The sequence below is a fragment of the Salmo salar genome, chromosome 26 (genome assembly GCF_965601325.2).
Source record: "Salmo salar chromosome 26, fSalSal1, whole genome shotgun sequence".
Taxonomy (NCBI): domain Eukaryota; kingdom Metazoa; phylum Chordata; class Actinopteri; order Salmoniformes; family Salmonidae; genus Salmo; species Salmo salar.
The window spans coordinates 22,813,255-22,825,564 of NC_138316.1; the positions used below are offsets into that span (position 1 = coordinate 22,813,255).

At 46.8% G+C, this 12,310-nt stretch overlaps 1 protein-coding gene across 1 annotated transcript in view; it reads right to left on the reverse strand.

Moving 5' to 3' along the window:
- Nucleotides 1-12,310, reverse strand: part of gse1b (Gse1 coiled-coil protein b) — a 410,942-nt gene that overhangs the window by 73,093 nt on the left and 325,539 nt on the right. The window contains exon 4 of the mRNA XM_045708804.2: nucleotides 3,088-3,296. Within this exon, the coding sequence (XP_045564760.2) occupies nucleotides 3,088-3,296 (209 nt within the window). The remainder of the gene's footprint in view (nucleotides 1-3,087; nucleotides 3,297-12,310) is intronic.

Here is a 12,310-nt window from a genome sequence, read left to right on the forward strand (position 1 = left end):
TGTTGAAGAGTGTTGAGGAATGTTGCATAGGGAGTGTTGAGGAGTGTTGATAAGTGTTGAGGAGTGTTGAGAAGTGTTGCATAGGAACTGTTGAGGAGTGTTGAGAAGTGTTGAGAAGTGTTGAGGAGTGCTGAGGAGTGTTGAGAAGTGTTGAGGAGTGTTGAGGAGTGTTGCATAGGGAGTGTTGAGAAGTGTTGCATAGGGAGTGTTGAGGAGTGTTGAGGAGTGTTGAGAAGTGTTGAGGAGTGTTGAGAAGTGTTGAGGAGTGTTGAAGAGTGTTGAGAAGTGTTGAGGAGTGTTGAGGAGTGTTGAGGAGTGTTTTAGGAGTGTTGAGGAGTGTTGCATAGAGAGTGTTTAGGAGTGCTGTGCTGCTCCTCTGCCCTCCACCATTAGCCCCAGAGCTGCGATAAGAGGGTTTAGAGGAAAGCCATAATCCATAATCCACTCCTTATCAAAGCTAGCAGCTACACACACACACATGCACACGCACACACACTGGGTCAGTCAGCGCGAGGGGAAGGGGGGCAGATGGGCAGGGGACACACTTGACTGCTGAGGCCCTGAGGGGTTGGAGGGGTGGGAGGCAAGGCTTGGACTGGGCTGGGACTGGAGTTTAGAACAAGGCTTGGACTGGGCAGGGACAGGGGGTTAGAACAAGGCTTGGACTGGGCTGGGACTGGAGTTTAGAACAAGGCTTGGACTGGGCAGGGACTGGGGGTTAGAACAAGGCTTGGACTGGGCAGGGACTGGAGTTTAGAACAAGGCTTGGACTGGGCAGGGACTGGGGGTTAGAACAAGGCATGGACTGGGCTGGGACTGGAGTTTATAACAAGGCTTAGAAGGGGCAGGGACTGGGGGTTAGAACAAGGCTTGGACTGGGCTGGGACTGGAGTTTAGAACAAGGCTTGGACTGGGCAGGGACTGGGGGTTACAACAAGGCTTGGACTGGGCTGGGACTGGGGGTTAGAACAAGGCTTTCACTGGGCTGGGACTGGGGGTTAGAACAAGGCTTAAATTGGGCTGGGACTGGGGGTTACAACAAGGAATGGACTGGGCTGGGACTGGGGGTTAGAACAAGGCTTGCACTGGGCTGGGACTGGGGGTTAGAACAAGGCTTGGACTGGGCTGGGACTGGGGGTTAGAACAAGGCTTGCACTGGGCTGGGACTGGGGGTTAGAACAAGGCTTGCAATGGGCTGGGACTGGGGGTTAGAACAAGGCTTAAACTGGGCTGGGACTGGGGGTTAGAACAAGGCTTGGACTGGGCTGGGACTGGGGGTTAGAACAAGGCTTAAACTGGGCTGGGACTGGGGGTTAGAACAAGGCTTGGACTGGGCTGGGAATGGGGGTTAGAACAAGGGGGCACAGATGTTGGCTGCCGTTAAGACTGTCACCTCGGTGGCCTGGTGGCAGCTGGCATTGTTTAACACACAGAGAGAGGAGGGTGAGAAGAGGGCGGAGGAGGGTGCGGAGAGGGGGGAGACGGGTGAGAGGAGGGGGGAGGAGGCATTCGCAGAGCCGCCAGCTATGTCACATGTACATATGTCACATACATTCTGCCACGCCATGGGTTACAGGCCAGCCTAGAAATCCCCTAATCCCTCGAGAGCCTGTGTGTGTGTGTGTGTGTGTGTGTGTGTGTGTGTGTGTGTGTGTGTGTGTGTGTGTGTGTGTGTGTGTGTGTGTGTGTGTGTGTGCAGGCAGCCTCTTTGTACTAGATCTCTCTCCAGGGACAGAGATTGAAACATTGCTTTGACTGGGCTGAAAGATGGATGAAAATATAGAGTGGTTGAAAACACAAAAGACGCAACAGGCAACAAGATGTGAAAAGATGACAGAGAGAGGAGGGGATACAGACAGAGCAAGTACATACAGTGTGTTTGTCTGTCTCTGTGTGTGTTTGTCTGTCTCTGAGTGTGTTTGTCTGTCTCTGAGTGTGTTTGTCTGTCTCTGAGTGTGTTTGTCTGTCTCTGAGTGTGTTTGTCTGTCTCTGAGTGTGTTTGTCTGTCTCTGAGTGTGTTTGTCTGTCTCTGAGTGTGTTTGTCTGTCTCTGAGTGTGTTTGTCTGTCTCTGTGTGTGTTTGTCTGTCTCTGTGTGTGTTTGTCTGTCTCTGAGTGTGTTTGTCTGTCTCTGTGTGTGTTTGTCTGTCTCTGTGTGTGTTTGTCTGTCTCTGAGTGTGTTTGTCTGTCTCTGAGTGTGTTTGTCTGTCTCTGAGTGTGTTTGTCTGTCTCTGAGTGTGTTTGTCTGTCTCTGAGTGTGTTTGTCTGTCTCTGTGTGTGTTTGTCTGTCTCTGAGTGTGTTTGTCTGTCTCTGTGTGTGTTTGTCTGTCTCTGTGTGTGTTTGTCTGTCTCTGAGTGTGTTTGTCTGTCTCTGAGTGTGTTTGTCTGTCTCTGAGTGTGTTTGTCTGTCTCTGAGTGTGTTTGTCTGTCTCTGAGTGTGTTTGTCTGTCTCTGAGTGTGTTTGTCTGCCTCTGTGTGTGTTTGTCTGTCTCTGTGTGTGTTTGTCTGTCTCTGAGTGTGTTTGTCTGTCTCTGAGTGTGTTTGTCTGTCTCTGAGTGTGTTTGTCTGTCTCTGAGTGTTTGTCTGTCTCTGTGTGTGTTTGTCTGTCTCTGAGTGTGTTTGTCTGCCTCTGAGTGTGTTTGTCTGTCTCTGAGTGTGTTTGTCTGTCTCTGTGTGTGTTTGTCTGTCTCTGAGTGTGTTTGTCTGTCTCTGTGTGTGTTTGTCTGTCTCTGTGTGTGTTTGTCTGTCTCTGAGTGTGTTTGTCTGTCTCTGAGTGTGTTTGTCTGTCTCTGAGTGTGTTTGTCTGTCTCTGTGTGTGTTTGTCTGTCTCTGTGTGTGTTTGTCTGTCTCTGAGTGTGTTTGTCTGTCTCTGAGTGTGTTTGTCTGTCTCTGAGTGTGTTTGTCTGTCTCTGAGTGTGTTTGTCTGTCTCTGTGTGTGTTTGTCTGTCTCTGTGTGTGTTTGTCTGTCTCTGTGTGTGTTTGTCTGTCTCTGTGTGTGTTTGTCTGTCTCTGTGTGTGTTTGTCTGTCTCTGAGTGTGTTTGTCTGTCTCTGAGTGTGTTTGTCTGTCTCTGAGTGTGTCTAGTCTCACCTGGCGTGCCTCGCTCCTCCAGAGGCCATTGCTGGTCTTGGTGGGGGCAATGGTGACGACGGGCGGGGTGCTTGGCACACTGTGGCCCCCAGGTGGCACCAGGACAGGCCCTGGGCCCAGAGGGCCTCTCTTGGGTGTGCTCACCGGAGAACTGTGGTTGGTGGCTGGGGACGAGACCGGAGAAGACTCACTACTGATGGACGAGCCAGCTATGGGGAGAGAAGAGAGGACATGACATTATTACTATACAGCCTTGTTACTTGACATGTTACTAGACAGAGCTGAATAACACAGTCATTATTACTATACAGCCTTGTTACTTGACATGCTACTAGACAGAGCTGAATAACACAGTCATTATTACTATACAGCCTTGTTACTTGACATGTTACTAGACAGAGCTGAATAACACAGTCATTATTACTATACAGCCTTGTTACTTGACATGTTACTAGACAGAGCTGAATAACACAGTCATTATTACTATACAGCCTTGTTACTTGACATGCTACTAGACAGAGCTGAACCACACAGTAGCTGTTCTCAGCTAGCGAATCTACTGAAAGGTTGTGTAGTCTCTGAGCTAGAGGTCTTCACGGACCCACCTGTACCCGAATACCCGAGACCCAATCCGGAACCCGAGTGGGTCTGAATCCAGAATTCTAAATAACGTCACAGGTCTGGGTAGGATCTCTTTCCCCCTCTCCCTCCATACCGCAAACTGACATTTATTCCTGGGGTGCTGACCTGTTGCACTCTCTACAACCACTGTGATTACTATTTGACCCTGCTGGTCATCTATGAACGTTTGAACATCTTGAAGAATGATCTGGCCTTAATGGCCATGTGCTCTTGTAATCACCCCCCGCCACAGCCAGAAGAGAACTGGCCACCCCTGGTTCCTCTCCAGGTTTCTTCCTAGATTCCTGCCTTTCTAGAGAGTTTTCCCTAGCCACTGTGCTTCTACACCTGCATTGCTTGCTCTTTGGGGTTTTAGAATGGGTTCTGTATAAGCACTTTGTGACATCTGCTGATGTAAAAAGGGCTTTATAAATACATTTGATTTCATTTGAACTGAAACGATTGTAACAGGTCTCGGTTATACAGTGGTGGAAAAAAGTATTTGATCCCCTGCTGATTTTGTACGTTTGCCCACTGACAAAGAAATGATCAGTCTATAATTTTAATGGTAGGTTTATTTGAACAGTGAGATACAGAATAACAACAAAAAAATCCAGAAAAACGCATGTCAAAAATGTTATAAAATGATTTGCATTTTAATGGGGGAAATAAGTATTTGACCCATCTGCAAAACATGACTTAGTACTTGGTGGCAAAACCCTTGTTGGCAATCACAGAGGTCAGACGTTTCTTGTAGTTGGCCACCAGGTTTGCACACATCTCAGGAGGGATTTTGTCCCACTCCTCTTTGCAGATCTTCTCCAAGTCATTAAGGTTTCGAGGCTGATGTTTGGCAACTCGAACCTTCAGCTCCCTCCACAGATTTTCTATGGGATTAAGGTCTGGAGACTGGCTAGGCCACTCCAGGACCTTAATGTGCTTCTCTTGAGCCACTCCTTTGTTGCCTTGGCCGTGTGTTTTGGGTCATTGTCATGCTGGAATACCCATCCACGACCCATTTTCAATGCCCTGGCTGAGGGAAGGAGGTTCTCACCCAAGATTAGACGGTACATGGCCCCGCCCATCGTCCCTTTGACGCGGTGAAGTTGTCCTGTCCCCTTAGCAGAAAAACACCCCCAAAGCATAATGTTTCCACCTCCATATTTGACGGTGGAGATGGTGTTCTTGGGGTCATAGGCAGCATTCCCCCTCCTCCAAACACGGCGAGTTGAGTCGATGCCAAAGAGCTCCATTTTGGTCTCATCTGACCACAACACTTTCACCCAGTTGTCCTCTGAATCATTCAGATGTTCATTGGCAAACTTCAGACGGGCATGTATATGTATTCCTGAGCAGGGGGACCTTGCGGGCGCTGCAGGATTTCAGTCCTTCATGGTGTAGTGTGTTACCAATTGTTTTCTTGGTGACTATGGTCCCAGCTGCCTTGAGATCATTGACAAGATCCCCCCATGTAGTTCTGGGCTGATTCCTCACCGTTCTCATGATCATTGCAACCCCACGAGGTGAGATCTTGCATGAAGCCCCAGGCCGAGGGATATTGACAGTTCTTTTGGGTTTCTTCCATTTGCGAATAATTGCACCAAATGTTGTCACCTTCTCACCAAGCTGCTTGGCGATGGTCTTGTAGCCCATTCCAGCCTTGTGTAGGTCTACAATCTTGTCCCTGACATCCTTGGAGAGCTCTTTGGTCTTGGCCATGGTGGAGAGTTTGGAATCTGATTGATTGATTGCTTCTGTGGACAGGTGTCTTTTTTTACAGGTAACAAGCTGCGGTTAGGAGCACTCCCTTTAAGAGTGTGCTCCTAATCTCAACTTGTTACCTGTATAAAAGACACCTGGGAGCCAGAAATCTTTCTGATTGAGAGGGGGTCAAATACTTAAAATGCAAATCAAATTATAACATTTTTGACATGCGTTTTTCTGGATATTTTTGTTGTTATTCTGTCTCTCACTGTTTAAATAAACCTACCATTAAAATTATAGGCTGATCCTTTCTTTATCAGAGGGCAAACGTACAAAATCGTCAGGGGATCAAATACTTTTTTCCCCCACTGTATGTCATTTATGCTGCTCTTGCTTTTCATGAGAGGGGAGTGTGGCGCGTGTAGCTTGTTGTTGGCCAATCATAAGTCATCAAAGTGGCAATAGGCTACAGCCATAGAGCCTCAGTGTGTGGCAAAGGTTAGGAGATATCTAATCAATGGAAGATGGAATTAAAATGACAGAATTAAAAGTTAAAGGAGAAGGATAGGCTACAACAACCAGGAGCCAACAGGTAGGCTGTTACTTAATTTCTGAATGGAGTTGTTGTTGTTTGTAACTGTGGGATGAGGAAGGTCATGCACTGCAGCTTCAATTAGCCTTGCTAGCTAACATTAGCTAGCTTAACTAGCTTCTCCTGGTTTGATGCAGTCAAGACAGGTCCTACGTAATCATATTTGATGATAAACAACCTAGCTATGGCAGCTGATAGTCTACTATAGCGTGAGTCGGCTTGATTGGTTGCTGTCTCTCGTCTCTCCCTCCCTGCTCACTCGCTTACAGTACGGCCCCCTCCCCCACCTGCTAGAGCAGCACCTCGACCTCTATCCCTCATCTCGCTCTTTATCAGCTCCGGTTAATAAAGTAGCTTAAAAAATGGATCTGACCAGGTCTATACAGAACGGGTCTAGTAGTCCTCGGGTCTGTTCGGAATGGGTCTGTATTTAAAACATTTATTTAAGCATATTGGATCCTGGTGGGAAAGCCCTAGGTCCATTTCAGAACGGGTCAAACTTTTTGGACCCGTGAAGACCTCTACTCTGAGCTAACGTAGCATAGCTGCAATGCAAGGCTAAAATAACACAGTAGCAGCTATATAGTATGCATTGCAAGAGAGGCTAATATTAGCTGTAGTCTAGAGCCTGTGTTAGCGTATCCTTGCCTAGCGTAGTAGAGAGGAGACAGTGGGCTCTGACACACAATTCTGGGTTAGCGTATACTGGCTTAGCATATCCAAGTGTAGCGTGGTAGAGGGAAGGCAGTGGGCTCTGACACACAGTTCTGGGTTAGCGTATCCTAGTCTATCATTTCAAAGCGTAGCGCAGTAAAGGGGAAGCAGTGGCCTCAGACACACCGTTCTGGGTTAGCATATCCTAGCCTAGCGTACACACAGGCCCAGATGGATGGCCCCAGGCGGCCATTAGATAGTGACAGTGATCAGGACGAGCAACCCTGTGAGAGTCACACGGCCCTGACACACCACTAGGACAGACATACACACACACACAGCAGGGAGTAAGAGCTGGCCCAATGAGCTGTGGCACATTTGCAGCCCCTCCGGGGAAACCCTGCAGAGCAAGGTAATGGTCTGGTCACATGTGTCTCTCTCTGCAGCTCTCATCTCATATGATCATTCCAACTATTACACACTCCTCTTTTTCTCTTCCTTCCTTCCTTCCTTCCTTCCTTCCTTCCTTCCTTCCTTCCTTCCTTCCTTCCTTCCTTCCTTCCTTCCTTCCTTCCTCTCTCTCTTCTCCCTCTTTTCCTTCTCTCTCTCTTTCTCTCTCTCCCTCTCTCTCTCGCTCTTTCTCTCTCTTCCACTCAACCTCTCTCACGTTATGTTTCTCTGTCTCTCTCTCTGGTAACCTCCTACTCCTCCTCCTCCTCCTCCTCTGTGTGCCCTCTCTTCTCCTCACAGCTTGACTGAAGCATCTGCCCAAGACAGTCAAACTGGGTCACAGCCCTGTCTATGGGGCACGCCACAGCTTTCTACCATGGCAGCAGTACAATGAGAGAGAGAGAGAGAGAGAGAGAGAGAGAGAGAGAGAGAGAGAGAGAGAGAGAGAGAGGAGGAGGGTTCTGCACAGATTCTGTCAGACCTCAGCCCTGACAGTAAATCTCAGTAAAACAAAAATAATGGTGTTGCAAATAAGGTTCAGTTGCCAGGACCACAAATACAAATTGCATCTAGACACCGTTGCCTTACAGCACACAAAAAACTATACATACCTCGACCACAGGTAACTTCCACAAAGCTGTGAACGATCTGAGACACAAGGCAAGAAGGGCCTTCAAAAGGAACATTAAATTTGACATACCAACTAGGATCTGGCTAAAAATACTTGAATCAGTTATAGAACCCATTGCCCTTTATGGTTGTGAGGACTGGGGTCCGCTCACCAACCAAGAATTCACAAAATGTGACAAAAACCAAATTGAGACTCCGCTTGCAGAATTCTGCAAAAATATCGTCTACGTTCAACGTAAAAAAACAAATAATGCATGTAGAGCAGAATTAGGTAGATACCCACTAATTATCAAAAATCCATAAAAGAGCCATTAAATTCTACAACCACCTAAAAGGAAGCGATTCCCAAACCTTCCATAACAAAGCCATCACCTACGGAGAGATGAACCTGGAGAAGACTCCCCTAAGCAAGCTGGTCCTGGGGCTCTGTTCACAAACACAGACAGACCCCACAGAGCCCCAGGACAGCAACACAATTAGACCCAACCAAATCATGAGAAAACAAAAAGATAATTATGTGACACATTGGAAAGAATTAACAAAAAAACAGAGCAAACTAGAATGCTATTTGGCCCTAAACAGAGAGTACACAGTGGCAGAATACCTGATCACTGTGACTGACCCAAAGTTAAGGAAAGCTTTGACTATGTACAGACTCAGTGAGCATAACCTTGCTATTGAGAAAGGTCGCCGTAGGCAGACCTGGCTCTCAAGAGGAGACAGGCTATCAGCACACTGCCAACAAAATGAGGTGGAAACTGAGCTGCACTTTCTAATCTCCTGCCAAATGTATGACCATATTAGAGACACATGTTTCCCTCAGATTACACAGACCCACAAAGACTTAGACAACAAAGAATTAGACAACAAACCCAATTTTGATAAACTCCCATATCTACTGGGTGAAATACCACAGTGTGTAATCATACCAGCAATATTTGTGACCTGTTGCAAAGGGCAACCAGTGAAGAACAAACACTATTGTAAATACAACCCATATTTATGTTTATTTATTTTCCCTTTTATACTTTAACTATTTGCCCATCGTTACAACACTGTACATAGACATAATATGACATTTGAAATGTCTTTATTCTTTTGGAACTTTTGGAAGTGTAATGTTTACTGTTCATTTTATATTGTTAATTTCACTTTTGTTTATTATCTATTTCATTTGCTTTGGCAATGTAAACAAATGTTCCCCATCCCAATAAAGCCCCTTAAATTGAAATTGAATTGAGAGAAAGAGAAATAGAGAAAGATAGAGAGAAAGCGAGTGAGATAAATAGAGAAATAGAGAGATAGAGAAAGAGAGAGAAAGCTATAGAGAGAGAGAAATAGAGAGAGAAAGAGAGAGACAGAGAGGATGTGTGTGTAGGTTTTTAAGTGTTTGTATGCACCCACGTGTATGTAGTAGTGTGTGTGGTGTATATAGTAGCGTGTGTGGTGTATGTAGTAGTGTGTGTGGTGTATGTAGTAGTGTGTGTGGTGTATGTAGTAGTATGTGTGGTGTATGTAGTAGTGTGTGTGGTGTATGTAGTAGTGTGTGTGGTGTATGTAGTAGTAGTGTGTGTGGCGTATGTAGTAGTGTGTGTGGCGTATGTAGTAGTGTGTGTGGCGTATGTAGTAGTGTGTGTGGTGTATGTAGTAGTAGTGTGTGTGGTGTATGGGGCAGTGTGTGTGGCGTATGTGGTGTATGTAGTAGTGTGTGTGGTGTATGCGGTGTATGTAGTAGTGTGTGTGGCGTATGTAGTAGTGTGTGTGGCGTATGTAGTAGTGTGTGTGGCGTATGTAGTAGTGTGTGTGGTGTATGTAGTAGTGTGTGTGGCGTATGTAGTAGTGTGTGTGGCGTATGTAGTAGGGTGTGTGGTGTATGTAGTAGTGTGTGTGGCGTATGTAGTAGTGTGTGTGGTGTATGTAGTAGCGTGTGTGGTGTATATAGTAGCGTGTGTGGCGTATGCAGTAGTGTGAGTGGTGTATGTAGTAGTGTGAGTGGTGTATGTAGTAGTGTGAGTGGTGTATGCAGTAGTGTGAGTGGTGTATGCAGTAGTGTGAGTGGTGTATGCAGTAGTGTGAGTGGTGTATGTAGTAGTGTGAGTGGTGTATGTAGTAGTGTGAGTGGTGTATGTAGTAGTGTGAGTGGTGTATGCAGTAGTGTGAGTGGTGTATGTAACACAGCAGCAGTAGCTTTAAACCTCAGGCCAGGTTCAGTTCTCTATCCTCTCCAATCTATCCACCTGACCCCACAGAGACAGCCTGAGGAGAGTGTGATAGGTCAGGATGTCTGGACGTGTGTGTGATATGTCTGGATTGTCAAACACTCCTTATCATTCTAGCATTGCGACCTATTTTAGTTACCCTAGCAACAGACATCACACTACAATAGGGTTTGATGGTTAGGTATGGTGGTGGTCTGGATATGACCCGGGTAGAAAGAATTAAGACACATACATGTTTATAAATCTAATCAATTACTAATGAGACAAATATTGTAATTATTTTTTTTAAACGTGAATGAGGAAAAGATTTGAAGGGAAATATGTGTAGACTACACAGCAGGTCTCTGTGGCTAGATAATACTAGAGAGAGAGAATGATAGAGAACAATAGAGGAAGAGAGGGAGAGAGAGAGAGAGAGAGAGAGAGAGAGGTGATGAGAAATTACATGTCAGGTGAGGTGAAAACATCGTAAGTGTTAGAGAACAAGAAAGAGGTGGCTGGAGAAAGAACGTACACGAGAGAGAGAGGAAGAGAGGGAGAGGAAGAGAGGGAGAGGAAGAGAGAGACAGAGAGACAGAGAGAGAGAGAGAGATGAGAGAGAGAGAGAGAGAGAGAGGTGATGAGGTGATGTGTGTGAAGTAGGAGAGGAGGAAGCATATCTTGTCTGCACAACAGCAATTAGTGGCCTAATCCTCCCCCCCTCACCTCAGAAAGCCATTACTCTCCCCTGGAAGACCAAGACAATCAATACCAGAGCACTCAGGCTGGCGAGCAGAGTGACACTTAATACAGCTCCACTATCACACCTCATATACTCACAGAAAGAGAGAGAGAGACTACCACCACGGGGGAGTGGAAGAGGGAAGGGGGGGAGAGAGAATGGGTGGGATGGGAGAGCGAGAGAAAGAGCATAAGAATCATTACAAAAGAGTGAATGAGAGAGAGATAAAAAGGGATAGAGCAGAAATGAATAATGATCACAGTAATCCAGACCTGCCAGAGCTTCAAGCAACAGACCTCTACTCCCCTGGTACCACTCCATCTCTCTCTCCTCCACCATCCCTTCCTCCCCCTCATTGTTCTCACTCCCATTCCCTGTGTGTGTGTGTGTGTGTGTGTGTGTGTGTGTGTGTGTGTGTGTGTGTGTGTGTGTGTGTGTGTGTGTGTGTGTGTGTGTGTGTGTGTGTGGAGCTGTATGTACAGTGGGGGAGGCAGGACACTGAATAATTGAGTGAAAGCTGGAGGATTTGCAGGTGAGGAGGAGGAGGAGGGGTTGGTGTTCCCTCATTCTCCTCTTCATTGTCCTCCTCTACAAGCCAACATCATAACCTCTGTATACCTCCACCGACACAGACCCCATCCCTCCTTCCCTCCCTCCTTCACTGGAAACCATCCACACACCACCAGCTCCAGCCTGTTCTGTTTTTCACTCCCTCTCCTCCATCTCTCTTTCCCTCCCTCTTTCCACACACCCCTCCCTCCCCTCTCTGTTCAAACGGACTGCCTCCCAAGCAGAGATCTCTCAGGGAAGCCATCCATTTTTCATAAACACATTTACAACAGTTACAGACAGTTAAGGAGAAAGGGAATTGGCCCTTAAAGCTTAACAGCCTGAGATGGGTGGTGTGTGTGTGTGTGGTGTGTGTGTGTGTGTGTGTGTGTGTGTGTGTGTGTGTGTGTGTGTGTGTGTGTGTGTGTGTGTGTGTGTGTGTGTGTGTGTGTGTGTGTGTGTGTTTAATCTTAGATTTCCAGCACCTCCTAAAGTCTAAACTACCCTCTCTCCCTCATCCTAGTAAACAACCCCCTCCAGTCTTTTCCTGTCACTCCCCCTTCCTCACTCCTCTTGTGGTGACAGTGCTAGTTGACAGGAAGTCAGTCCATCACTGAGCAGATGGGACAGAAATGATATGCAGGCCATCTGAGTGGCCCTAAACTAGTGTCATGCTGCCATATGCAGATCCAGCCTTCGTCTATTCACTGACGTGTCGCCACACATGCTCACACTGAGGCTGAGAGGAGAGAAGGGAGTGTCCTTGTTCCAAACACAGCCCTGGGCATTATGGATGTATCTCGATAGTCTGAACATGCCTCCTCTCCCCTTTCTCCTGTCCTCTCCTTCTTCTGCACTGATCAAATCACAAAGGATAAGTGAAAGAAAAATGGACTAGACACCAGTCCAGTTCTTTCAGATCAGTCAGACATTAAAAGAAAGGGGGTGAGGAGATGAAGCCAGTCCCCTCCTGGTACTGTTAGGACATACAGGAAGAACAACATGCTAGTCCTCTGCCCTCTAATGGTGGATAAGAGACTGCAGGCCAAGCTGTGGCTCCACGCTCTGCTCCTACACCACAGA